Source organism: Phaseolus vulgaris, unplaced genomic scaffold (genome assembly GCF_000499845.2).
Source record: "Phaseolus vulgaris cultivar G19833 unplaced genomic scaffold, P. vulgaris v2.0 scaffold_78, whole genome shotgun sequence".
Taxonomy (NCBI): Eukaryota; Viridiplantae; Streptophyta; class Magnoliopsida; order Fabales; family Fabaceae; genus Phaseolus; species Phaseolus vulgaris.
The window spans coordinates 47,186-61,520 of record NW_027174125.1 but is presented as its reverse complement, the minus strand read 5'-3'; the positions used below and the strand labels follow the sequence as shown (position 1 = coordinate 61,520).

Genomic DNA, 14,335 nt, shown 5'->3' with positions numbered 1-14,335 from the left:
ATAACAAAAGATAATAGTGATAATATCTTACATAAATAGATATTTATGATAAAATTTATCATTTAAATAGTTAAATAAACTTACATTTTTATGTAAAGTACTTTTTTAAGTGCTGGAAATAATTCATGATGTAATAAATAATATAACTTATCATGTATATCGGGAAATCCCTAAATAATAGGACATTAATTTAAACATATTTTTGAAGATTTTCATTTAAAATAACTGATTAGATTTCATCGTATCTTTTAAATATTTAAACAAACGGAAAACATTAAAATATTTTATATTTTTAAGTTATTTTATTTTATTTGGACATTCTCTATCATTTTAAAATAAATACCTGTATATTATGTTTTTAATAAATTTGTAATTTTTTTTACCTATTATTATCTATTTTTAATTTTATACCAACAGAAACTTGTTTTCTCCCGTATCAACCAATTAAAAAGTTACCAATTACACTACTTATAACATTTCTTGAATTATTTTTTATTTTTCCATGTAGTTTGAATAAAAAAGAATATTAAAAATTAAAATAAATAATATTTAATTATATAATATAAGTGAAAATCGTAAAAAAAATGAACATAAATTAATTTAACTTGAGAAATAATTTTTTTAAATAATGAAAAATCAAATTAGTACATATTAAAAAAACATATATAACTTTTAAAAAATAAATAAAATCACTAAAAAGTTAAATAAAAAATTAATTATTTCAACAAATCTAAAATTTTAATCACATTATAATATTTTTTTTATAAAATACAAAATATTTATATAATAATATTTATGTAATTATCTTATTTGATATATTTTTAGTCTATCAAATATTTTTATGAGAAGCTTGTAGTCTAACTTATCATCTTTGACGTTATAAATTAGATTATGAGTTTAGCATAACAGCGATTACAAAATTTCATAATTTTGTAAAAATTCTTAAACATTAGAAGATAATATAAAAGATTTATTAAAACTTGATTAGATTTGAAGAAGGCAGAAAGAGAAGGGAATCGTTGTAGTGAGGTATTTGCGCATACGCAGGACAGAATCTTGTTGGTGTGGGAGAAGCAAGGAAGATCGAGGTGAAGCCTTAGGATGCGACGAAACCATTCTAACTCCGGCAATTACCGGAATCCATGTTTAACGATGCACCAGCCTTGGGCTTCTCTTCTTGTTTATGGGATCAAGCGCGTCGAGGGCAGGTCATGGCCCTCTCCAATCAAAGGTTTCTCTTTTTTCCTTCGTTTCAATCTTTATGTATCAAACAATCACATCCCATGTCCCATGTCCTATGTTTGATGTTCTTTATTTCTTTTGCTTGTTAAGGTCGTCTTTGGATTCATGCCGCCAGTAAAGTTCCGGATGAGTCTACTATCAAAGCAATGGAATATTTCTACAGGGAGATTTATGCGCTCAATGGCGTCACTGATATCCAATTTCCTCAACACTACCCCGTTTCTAGGCTTTTGGGTATGAATTACAGTATAATATCACAATTCACAACCTTCTCCTTTGTCAATTCACTTCATTTGAATGATTGATTCATACACAGGCTGTGTTGAAGTCGTTGGCTGCTTAACTCGTGATGAGCTAGCATGCTGGGAGATGGTTCCTGAAGGGGTAATATACCAATTACTATTTTTTGTTAACTTTTGTTTCGTAGTTGTGCACATTATCTTGACTTAAGCCCATTTTTTTGTTTTCCTTAGGTAAGGTTGGAAGCACAGACTAATTATTGCTGGCTGTGTGAACGGCCTCAGGTTTGTATGTCTTTCTCCTGTTGTGTTATTTTCCCTTTGTAGCTAGACACTTTGTAGCATAGACACATATACTTCTATGACACGGATACAGAGATAGGTATAATTATGACACAATCTATATATTATATAATTATGAATTATATAAATTGACAATAAAGATTTATGTGTACAAATATCTTTAAGTTTTTGTTCCTTATTTTTATAATTATAATAACAATTTATATGATAAATTTGAGTTTTTAGAAAATTAAAGTATTTCTCTTTTTTAAAATTGGGTGCTAGAATTGTTAGAAATCTAATAAATATTTTTTGAATTGGACACTTCATCGATATATGTCATACGATAAAGAGGTGTATCCGAGCCTCATAGGTTATTCTTATGGTTATACTGTTTGTGTGTATGCTGAACAAGTATTAAGTGTTTTTCTGTGGTTAATCCAGAAATTGTTGATTCCATTTGAGATGCGGGGGTACCAAGGTGTTTATAACCTGGAAAGAAAGGTATTGTGGTTCTAAATTGTTGTCTTGCTTTCTGTTTTTTCTGGGAATGAAGGCTGATTTTTCTACTTCTTTTGAAGATTTATGACGCTGCAGTTAGAGGGCTGTCCCCAGTTAATAGTCCCTTGCCAGTGAAATTTCCACTTCCAGATCCACGAGATCCATTTTCCTTGAAGCCAGGTTCCATCTCTGCATTTACTCCTAAATCAAAAGCAACTGAAGTGGGCAGATCATCCAGTATAAGTCTGGCCATAGCTGGGGCACAGGCAGCAGCCATTCAGTTCTCAAAGAAAGATCAAAATTTCCATAGTACTACTGCTCGAAACAATGCACCTGCTACAATGAATGCTGATAATGAGGTCACAGATACTGCAAGATCTTATAATCTACGATCAGATGGCAGGTCTATGGAAAATGACAATATATCATCCACCGAGTTAGATATGAAATTTGACGATACGACCTTCCCATTATATCGTGAAAAGAAAAGAAGTAGTAACTATAGTGAGGGGAGCAGTAGGCAGAATCGTTCTACCGGTGCAGAAGCAGATTTGAGACAGTATCCCCAAGCTCCGTCTAAGGTATCTCTTTCTGGAAGTGGTGTCAATATATATGTTCTATAACTTAATGTTAGAAAATTCAGCTCCATTTTGTAGTTATTATTATTATATAATATAATAACTAAAGCAAGCACAGTGGAAATAAATACTCAAGAAAAAGAGAAAAGAGGGAATTTTTCATTTGGTGTAACACTCACTTACATCATATGATAGATTGATAGATTATCCAATACTTAAATTATAAGGCTGGGTGGCTTTGTGGTGCCTTTGTCATCTACCCCATTAGAGCCATCTTTATTGAGGCTCTGCCTTTATTATGCTAATGTACACAGTTTATATTTAATTTTTTAGCACCTTCCATTTTGTTTCTTGCATCATTGTGTATCTAATTTTGAATCATCTTATGGAATAGTCAAACTAAATCTGCTCATTTGTGCATTCATTACTTTGTTTTGTGTCTGAATGCAAAGTTGCTCTAGCAACTCAGGGAATTTGGCACATTCTCAAATGATGAATCTTTTATCATTCATAGGTTGTAAGACATGTTTTGCTTGAGTGAGGCTTTATTTGCAAGATGACTTTATGCATGTTTCCTGTTTGAACTCAAGTTATGCATTGACAATAAAGAATGCATCAGAATATCACAACACAAATCTGAATCGGAGTCACTTTCTCTGCTTACTTTTAGAAATATAACCCTAGTTTTGATAATATACTGCTGAAAGAAATACTATAACAGATAACTAAATTATGCTTGTTCTCTTCATTGTTAGATTTTTGCTGCTGCTTTGAAAAGCCTGAAGCAATGATCGTGGAAGGAGTATGACCAATTGGAGTCTGGATGTGAATTTGTATCATAGTGAAGTGTAATTTCTGAAGATGAAGTAAAGCTTGAAAGTGGTTGCGATCATGAAATTGTTTTGATGTTAGAGTTTCTAATTATTATGATTTTATGTAATTTCTAGGTGTCTGAGTGATAGAGCTTAGGCTCATGTACAATTTGTAGTCTGTTAGAAATGAATCTTTGTTTTACATCCATCTAGAACATATTGGCATCTCCGGTATCCATTTACTTATGCAGCAGTGCTCATATTCAGTAATTTATGCCAAACCATATATTAACTCTAATCCATATTTTAAAACAAATAAGATGACAGATAAAATCAGACACAGTGGCCAATATTTTTGAACTAGATTATTTTTGTGTCTCTTTTTACAAAACCCTAATCAAAACCAAATTTCACATCTTACACTCACCATTGACAATCGAATCCTCATTTTTCTCTCCTTGAATCTTCTAATCCCCCATTTGTGCAGTGGAATAGTACGCAAGCACTAATCACTAATCTACAATTGGACCTTCCTTCTCATTCAAACATTAAACAGAACACTCACAATTCCCCTTTTTGATAAATCTATGTAATTTATAGTATAGATGTTATCAGATAACATGTGAAGTTGAGAAGTCTATTATGAGACTGTTTAGAAAGATTCTCCATTTCAAAAGTAACAGTGAAATAAAAATATATTCTTTGTTCAACAAATTGGTATTAGAGCTATAACCAGTATAACCAATAATTTGTCATTGTCTCGACTAATAAAGATGGTGAACTATGACAATTGGAGCATCCAAATGAAAGTCTTTATTGAATCTTAAGATTCTTGGTAAGTGGTTCAAGAAGGTTTTGAAGAATCAAACAATACCATCAAGTTATTGATGAGACAATTTTTTTAGAAGATTGTTGGTGCATCAACTTCAAAGGAAACATGGGACATTTTGGAAAAGGTGTTCAAGGGTGTCATCTGAGTTAAATAAATGGGTTTTCAAACTCTATAGGTGAGTTGGAGGCCATGAAGATGAAGAATTCGGAAGATGTATCTAGCTACATTACTTGTGCGCAAACGGTAGCCAATAAACTCAAATACAATGGAGAAACTCTCACAGATGCAAGGTTTGTGGAGAAAATTCTTCGGTCATTGACCGATGACTTTGAAAATGTTGTGTGCGCAACCGAGGAGTCAAATTTTTTTGAAGAGATGACCATTGATGATCTCGAGGGTTCTCTTGAAACACATGAACAACGAAAGAAAAAAAAAGAAACAAGAAGTTTTGGAGGAAGCCTTACAAACCAAGATGACATTTAAGGAAGACAAGATGATGTCTTCATGGTAATGGAAACAACAATGAAGAGAGGGGGCAAATGCACCAACAAAATTGGCATGGACGAGACCATGATCGTGGAAGAGGTGGTCGTTCAAATTGTTCAAATGTTGAATGTTACAATTGCGGCAAATATGAACATTACGCAAATGACTGCTATGTCGAGAAGAAAGTGGAAGAAAATGAAATAGTCAAGGAAGATGAGAAAAAATATGAGGGAATTCTCATGATGGCCAATAAAGGCGTCACTTTGGATAGTGACATTGTATAGTATCTAGATACTCATGCTAGTAATCATATATGTGGGCAGAAAAACTTCTTTCTTCATATACAAGAGATAGAAGATGAACATGTGTTTTTTTGGAGACTTAACTAAGGTTCCAGTCAAAGATCGAGGGGAATATGTTTTTCTCTCAAAAGAATGGAAAACAAGGTACACTATGGAGGACGTTTATTATGTACATGACTTGAAAAGTAATATTCTTAGTATGGAAAAATTATTGGAGAAAGGTTGTTCAGTTTTCATGAAAAGACCAGATTTTGCACTTGAAGGACAAAAATGGATGAGTTCTCGCACATGTGGAGATGGAAAAGAACTGGATGTTCAAGCTCAACTTAAAAAGTACCTTGTCAGAGAAGTTCCTTTATGTTGAAAAAAATTAAGCTTGAAGGCTTAATGGCAAAATCAAGTAGCTTGGAAGAATTTTGCAATTTATTGAATAATGGAAAACATAATCTTCTAAATGAAATGAGTGCCTTGATATCTCATATGGAGAGAGTTGAAGCAAAATTAGGTAGCCTAAAAGGAAGGTTTACAAAATTTGAAGAAAAATATGTTGATATGGAGAAATACAAAGAAAGTAGAGTCAATCAAGTAGAAGAACTCCATTTGCTGCTTTTGGCACAAAAAGAAAAGGTTGAATTACATTCCAAATTAGAAGCCCCTTATAAGTTTACAAATGCCCTTGAAGTTATTAAGAAGTTGGGGTAGAACCAATGGCCAATGACAAGTATCTGCCATCTTTTTTGTTATTGTTGTTGAGAGTGTAGGAAATACTTTAGACGGTCCTGCTGTGGGGTTCAATAAAGGTTCTTGTGGCAATAAGAAACTTGGTTCATGTGTTGTACTTGAAAATAATGGTTATGATTTGGGAAAAGATAGTAAATGGAATGTTGTCAAGGCATCATCTAAAAGAGATATATGGTATAATCACTATGCTCCAAGCTCATTGAAGCAAGAGTCTTCCTTAAATCATATCAGAGAACATGTGAAGTTGAGAAGTCTATTGTGAGACTATTTAGAGAGATTGCATTCTTCATTTGAAAAGTAACAGTGAAATAAAAATATATTTTTCGTTCAACAAAATCCTCATCTCTTTGCATGAGATAACCTACTCAGTTAAGTTTTCAGTCATTCTACGTAATATACATTAGTTTTAAATTTTATTTCAAATCTTAAACTCATCATAGCTTCACACTGTAATGATAATTTGTTGGTAAATTCTTTTTGTTATTCTTTTATTTGATTTTGTGTTCATGCTTTGATATTATGACTTTTCCTTAAGAAGTGTATGATAATTTTTGTCGAGAACTGCATATCATCAATTGTCAATTTCAATAAGTCGAGTTGCAAATGGATGGCATAGGCTAAGACTGTGGCATGTGTTTTATACTCCCTCCATATGCACACAATGCATTTGATGAAAAACTTGATTGTCTCTACATTGGACTAGATCTCATAACATGTAGCTTGTTTGTGTATATTCAATGTCCATTTTTATTTTTAAAATTGTTCACCGCTGGTTCTTTCTTGTAAATACCTTGTAATTATAAAAGTTTTAGGTGTGTTTGATTAACATTTTGAAAAACTATATAATTTCTAGAAACCATTTTTTGGATCCACAACATAACAGTTAGTAATTTTTGGGGTGTTATAATTTATATAGCATCAATATGAGTTTTCAAATTGTCATTTTCCTCTTCCAATTGTTTTTAATATATTCTCAATCATATATTCTCTCATTTAAGTCTTGATCCTGCCGGTTGACTCGAACGCAAGAGTCTTGCCACGTCAAAGGTATCTCCCTCTGGATCGGCTTTGCACCACGCTAGCTTCCGTCCTTCACACCTCGATTCTCCTCAAGAACCTGAAAAAGATAGAGTGGCGCCGCTGCGGCCGATCGCGCTCCGACGCTCAAGTCAGTGACGGAATCACCAAAAATCTAAGAGAGGAAAGCTAAAACTCAAGGAACCGTGCAAAATCTCTCTCAGCGTACTCAAGTGTTCTCAAAGCGTAAAGAAGTGTTCTAAACGTGCGTACCTCAGAATCTGTTAAGAGTCCCTTATATACCTGGGCATTTTCTCTCTCCTGACGGTTACACCTCCGGACACGTGGCTCGCATCCAGCTGTACACGTGTCACCATCTGGAGCGTCCTCTACTTGACCGTCACTTCTACTCTTCAGGCTATTCGACTAAGTTACCCATGCGGGGAGTAACTCGGTGCATAGCTGCCTTGGAGTGCGATCTCTTCTAGTGGCGAGCACGGGGTGTCACCATGCACACCTTCTCTGTGGTCTCGCCTGCCGCTATCACGATCTGCTTTACTTGCTTATCGTGTATGTTCTGGTAAGCTGTTCCCTTGCCTCAACCTCTGGCTGGGGAATGATCATCTGATAAATTCGTCCTTCGTACTCGTACCCTCTGAAGGCCCTAAGCAAGCCTTCTTGATCCTTCGACGATGTCCTTCTTTCGGCGATCTCTAACCACTTGGTCGCCTAAACCCACATACGGCGACTATGATACAAGCCTGGTGACCGCCAGTTAGATATGCTAGAGATCGGAGAACGCCAACTTAACGATTGGCGACTACACAGACTTCCCGATGTACTTCCCTTCTGTCAGCCAGGTGTTCCGCTCAACACGCCTATATTATCGCTTGCTGCCACGTCATCACTCCCGACTACCTGGTTAGTACAAGTCTATTGTTTAAATAAGAAAGATTTTTTTAAATGCATAAAGTAATTGATAAATTTTTTTTTCAATTTGAGATTTAGAACTACTTAGTACTTTTGCTTTGCAGTACTCATTAAAAAAATTTGCTTCTTTTTCATCCCTTTCACTTGAAATTCTAGTTGTATTGGAAGCATTGTATTCCCATGCAATGAAGGCTCTTTTCTTCTTATTATATTTCTTTGTTTCCTTCTTTTTTTCAAGTTTATGTTTCAACTTCAACCAAGGAAAATAAGATTTAATTTGACCTTGCTTACCACATTCATAACATGTGTAGATGGATCTTTGATCTTGATTTTTGTAGATTTTCTTTGGCATCAAAGACTTATTTTTATTCTTGTTCTTATAATTCAATTTTTTTGAGAAATTCTTCACTAGTAAATTCAGATTTTCACTATTTGAATTGTCCATCTCTTTCTCTTATATGCATCTCTCAATTTTTCTGAAATCAACTTTAAAAGCTATGATGTTTTTCTTTTCTCTTTCATGCAAACCTTCCAAGTTTCAGTTCATTCTAGATTATCAAATAAGGTGATCATGTTCATCATAGTGAGATCTCTTGATTTAGAAATAGTGGCAACCTTTGCTTTCCAGCCATGATCTATTTAAACTTTTCAAAATCTTGATGTTGAGTTCTTTTTTGTCAAAAAGTCTTTTCAAAAGTAAGAAGTGATGATAAAAAATGCACATGGAAGCAACACACATAATCATGAATCAACTGCAGAAAATAAACAACACATGACTTAACGTGGTTCGGTCGTCAACTGCAACCTACATCCACACGAGCAACTATTAGGTTTTATTTCTTTCATGTTGCGTACCCAATTACAAGTACAATGATCTCTTTAAGTAGAGATTATAAAGGTGACACAATGATTAAGCCCACTCACTAAAACATGGTGTCTAGTCAGCCCAACCCAATTGGTCCTGACTTCACACTCAACAATCTCCCACTTGAAGCCACAAAACAATGTGCACCTGCGCTTCAACTGTGTACATGTACTTCTGTAATCTGTCAATGAAACTCAATGTTCCACCTCTAGTTGCCACCAACCTTCTTAATCATCTTGAAGACTTTTTTGAAACTCCCCTGAGTTTTAACACGTTCGTCATGACTGAAACTGCCACTGACCCATCCTCTGTTCCTACCGGCTCCTACTTACACGAACTGCCGGACCGTGGAATAGCTTGAGAACAAACATACTCCATACTCAACAAGAAATTTTCTAGAGATGTTTCAACAGCTGGAATACTGGTTCTCCTAACCCACTGTCGTCTAGGAACCTCAGTTGAAGCACGACTCGTGCTCCCACTGCCATAAGTACATCTGATTGGTCTACTTGAACCTTTCCATGCTCGTTCATCCTGAATGTGACATGTGGCTCTGGGTTTCTCTCTTGTAAAAACAACCCTATTCTGCTCATGAGATTCTGTGAACCGAACTTTTTTTATCTTCCGAATTGGGACGGTCACTCCCTCAGACGGTAATCCGACCATATACAGTGAACCTCTCTTTCTTCCGCCGGCCATGACAAGATTTCCCTTGACGACCTTCCACTACTGATTTCCGAACTTCACATCATGTCCCTGTTCATCCAACTGCCTAACTGAAATCAAACTTTTCGTTAAGCTTGGAACAACTCTGACATTCTTCAAAGTCCAGAAACCAACTGGCGTGTTCAACACTATGTCACCCATGGCCGTAACATCAAGAGTTCTGTTGTCTGCTAGTCTTACCTTTCCAAAGTCTCCAATAACTAGATTTTTCAATGCTTCACTGATGTGGGTAACATGAAATGAAGCACCAAAATCCATGACCCAGGAATCCACACTGCTATCTATGCAACAGACTAAGAGGTCCTCGTCTGCGAAATCTTCTGCAATGTTGACTTGTTCATCATTTGGGCATTGATTCTTGAAATGCCCCACCTCCTTGCAGTTCCAACATGTTACACTTAAGCAATCTCGAGTCTTTGACTGACTTCTTCCTTTGTTCTTGCTCCCACTATCTCTAATATTTTTCTTACCTCTGATGACATATAGCGATTCACTAGATGATTCCCCACAACTCCTTCTTTAGATGTCCTCACCAAGAATGAGATCACAAATCTGTTGGGTCTATTAGTGTCTAAGTTCAAGAAGGGAAGGGGTGAATTGAGCTTATAAAATTTTCGCAAGAACACACAATTTTTCAGTATTCCAGAGGCAAAAAGAACAGATTGTTTTTACATGAAACAGATTGATTCTTCAGAGCAGTCTTGGCACAATTTGAATTTGTTCAATGTAAAATTGCGATCAACAGAGGATTATAACAAAATCAGACCAGTTTAATATTGTGAGGATGAAGGATACAATTATGCTTAGAAATCAAGCAAAATTACTCAACACAAGGTTTTGAGAGGAATGATCCTTTCTCAGGTTTTAATGAATGGACAGTTTGTTCACAAATCACTTAAACCATTATATACAACAACCTTGTTTATGATCAGAGAACTTTAACAAAACAGGAAGAACAGTTTTCACTTAAACCCAGAATTAACAGATTCAATTTCAAAAGAACAGATTTAGTTCTTGACAGAATTAAACAAAAAACCAGAAATGAGTGCAGGGATGAGAAGACAAGGCACACAAGTTTTTATACTGGTTCACTCATACAGAGCTACATCCAGTCTCACCTTACCCCAAGGTGGAATTCACTAAAAACAGTACCAATCACTTACAGACACAGCAGTTCTTGAACACTACAAGAACAACACACACAATGCTGAAAAAACCCTATTTCAGCACACCTTGCACTCCAAGAAACCCTATCAAGGAGTGACTAACACTTACTCCTTTACAAAACAGAATAAAGGAAAGATTACACCAGAAAAGAAGATGCAAGAACTCAAAACCAGTAGTTCAATTTGCTGCAGAACTGCACCAACACCTTCACCAAGATCAAAGGTCTCCTAGAACAAGCACATTTGAAAATCTCTTTGGAAAACCTTTCAAAAATCTTTCAATCCTTCTTCTCACATGGAAAGTGTTTGATCTCTGTCAAAAACGTAATTGCTCAGCCTTTTTTCATGTGAGAGAGACTTTTCTTTATATAGAAAACAGTTTCTAACTTCTTTTCAAAAAATAGTTGAAAAGTAGTTATGAAAACAACAGATTCATTTTTGAACTTAACAGGTTTATTTTGTAAAAACCGCCAACTCAGCTAACTGAAATAACTGTCTGAGTTGTACCTTTGGTGCCCTAACTAACTTGTGAAAAACCTTTCAGCAGACCAAAGAATAAACCTGTTCTTTCACAGTAAAACAGATTAAAGTATAGCAAACAGGCCAGCTCAGCTTTAACTGAAATAACTAACTGAGCTTTACCTGTGGTGCCCTAACAGAATTTTGGAAAAGCCTTTTAACAGAGAAGAAATAAACAGATTCTTTCTCCATAAAACAAATTTATTTTTGTACTGTTTTAAAACTTTTAAGAGCACTTTCTAAAGCTTCTCTGAGCAGACGACGATCGTAGATGGCAATGCTCCACATGATCGCCGGTCGGTGATCAGCATAGCTACTTGAAAAGACGGTGCATGATCGCCGGTCGGTGGTCAGCATAGCTACTTGAAAAAGCGGTGCATGATCGCCGGTCGGTGGTCAGCATAGCTACTTGAAAAGGCGGTGCATGATCGCCGGTCGGTTTGAGGCAGAACACTTTCAAAAGCTTTTCAAAAACCATTTAACCACATCATGTGCTTGATCTAGGCTTGGTTAGGCATCTAGGATGGGTTATACAGCAAAAGGCAACCTTACACAATTACAAGCCTAATTACAAACATATCTAAAAACCTATTACAATCTTCAAAGCACTCAAGCCATTTTCTTCATCAAACACACATCAAGCCTTGGTAGGGAAGAAGCTTCCTCCAGCTTCAACAAAATCTTCTCAAAAGTGAATCCATCGGGTCTCGCTGAACAGGTAACTACTATAACCGTTTCGGACCAACTGTCAGGTAATGATGATATTAGAAGTAAAACTTGAACTTCGTCATTGAACTTAATGCCCACTGATGTAAGTCTGGCTAAGATCGAATTCATTTTATTGATATGCTCAGTAACTGAACTGTCTTCCTTCATCCTTGTGTTTACCAATTCTCTAATAAGAAACACCTTGTTTGCAGCAATTGGCTTCTCGTACATGTTAAACAATGCTTCCATGATACCTTTCGTTGTTTTCTCCTTCAGAATGTTAAAGGCAACATTCTTGGTCAAAGAGAGTCGGATAATGGACATAGCTTCCCGATCCAAACTTGCCCATTCTGCATCAGACATCTTTTCTGGCTTGTCACCCAAAACCACGTCCAAATCTTTCTGAACTAGCAAATCCTCAAATTGCATTTTCCACCAACTAAAATCTGCACCATCGAATTTTTCAATTCGAAACTTCCGGTCTTCTGCCATCTCAAACGACTAGACGAGATACTCAGTGCAACTAATTTTAGATCTTGACAATTTTTTTTTAAAATCAAAAACACAAAAATTGCACCACCCAAAATCACTCACCAACAGACCTGGTCGCAGTCCCCACTGCATTGGCACTCCGCCGCACTGGATTGCAGCTGCCAGGACGCACACCGTCGTTGTTCGCACTATGCACCGCATTGGTGCGCTTCGCACTACCACCGTTGCTGGTCACCGTCGTTACACTACATTTCGTGTCGTCTCAAACCAACACACCTATAGAACGCACACGCTTTGGGCCGCTGTTGTCGCCGCTATGAAACCCTAGCTTTGGGATGCCGCTGTCGCCCCTGCAAAACCCTAGCTTTGGGACGCCCCTGCCACTCCTGCGAAACCCTAGCTTTAGGATGCCGCTGCAGCCGCAATTTTCATGTCTCGTCGATTAATTTCTGCCGATCGAATCTCTAGTGTGTAAACGAACCAAGTTCTGATACCACTTGATGGGAAAAAATACACGCGGAAGCAACACACATAAACATGAATCAACTGCAGAAAATAAACAACATAGGATTTAACGTGGTTCGATCCCCAACTGCAACCTACATCCATACATACAACTATTAGGTTTTATTTCTTTCCTGTTGCGTACCCAATTACAAGTACAATGATCTCTTTAAATAAAGATTATAAAGGGGACACAATGATTAATCTCACTCACTAAAACATGGTGTCTAGTCAGCCCAACCCAATTGGTCCTGACTTCACACTCAACAAGAAGGAGATTCGCTATATGAGTGAACCTTTTTTGAAGATCATAAATATTTTCGTCTTCAAACATCCTAAACATCCCATACTCTTTGATGAAAGTATTTTTCCTTGCTCTTTTCACTTCTTCAGTCCCTTCATGAGTGACTTCTAACACATAAAAGCCATCAAGAGTTAACCTAGAAGACATAATATAATTAGCTCTTACATCATAATGTGCTCTCTTATACTCATCAGAAGTCTATGAAGGATATTCCTTTGAAACCACAACATTATAAACATTTCCAGTTTGTTGGTTCAAAGGGACCATTTACTATTGTGTCCCAAACCCCCTTATCATCATCATATTCAAGAAAAAAAATCTCATCCTAGTTTTCCAAAAAGGATATTTTTCTGTAAAAAAAAAAAGGTTTGTTCATAGAAGCACACTCAATAATAAATGTATGTGAATGACTAGTCATTTTGAATAAAAAATTAATAAATTTGAATAACCTACTCTAGCTACTAATTGTAAATCAAAGAATGGTTAAAAACATAAAAAAGGGGTGAATTGGTTTAAAAATGAAATTTACAATGTTGATAAGAGGAATTAAGTCCAATAATGAAGGATAACCAAAAACAACAACAAATTCAAGATAATAACAAAAGGATAAAAGACAAAATATATACAAAATTTTATACTAGTTTCATTTTTTTAATCTACATCCAGTTAATCTAAACAATCTTAATTAGATTTTTCACCAAACAAACCTTAAATTATTCAATTACTAGTGCTTATGTGTAACCAGCTCGAGAAACTAAAAAAATACTTCTTGAAACATCCTTCAAAAAACTTTACACATTCAATGATAATATAATAACTATAAATCGTAGAAAAAGTAATTTTTTTCACTATATAGTGTAATTTAAAATGAAAATTTCAAAAAATGAGCATATTTTTTTATTTATTTTCGGAAATGGATAAATCGTATATGGAATATACGATTTAATTATAAGGAAATCACCTATCAAATATACGAGTTTTGACCACTACGCTTTTAATTAAAATAAAATTAGAATCTGAAGAAATTTTTAAAAAAATTTAAAAAATGGAGATACCTATATCATATTTACGATTTTCAAATGATTTAGT

General features: G+C 35.3%; 1 protein-coding gene across 1 annotated transcript; it reads left to right on the top strand.

The window, feature by feature from the left end:
• Nucleotides 1-864: 864 nt before the first annotated feature.
• Nucleotides 865-3,900, top strand: LOC137817478 (uncharacterized). Its single transcript, XM_068620769.1, has 7 exons — nt 865-1,231; nt 1,333-1,476; nt 1,559-1,626; nt 1,716-1,766; nt 2,208-2,267; nt 2,345-2,845; nt 3,598-3,900. The coding sequence occupies exons 1-7, from the start codon at nt 1,102-1,104 to the stop codon at nt 3,631-3,633; spliced, it is 990 nt and encodes a 329-aa protein (XP_068476870.1). The 5' UTR covers nt 865-1,101; the 3' UTR covers nt 3,634-3,900.
• The last annotated feature ends 10,435 nt before the right edge of the window (nt 3,901-14,335 follow it).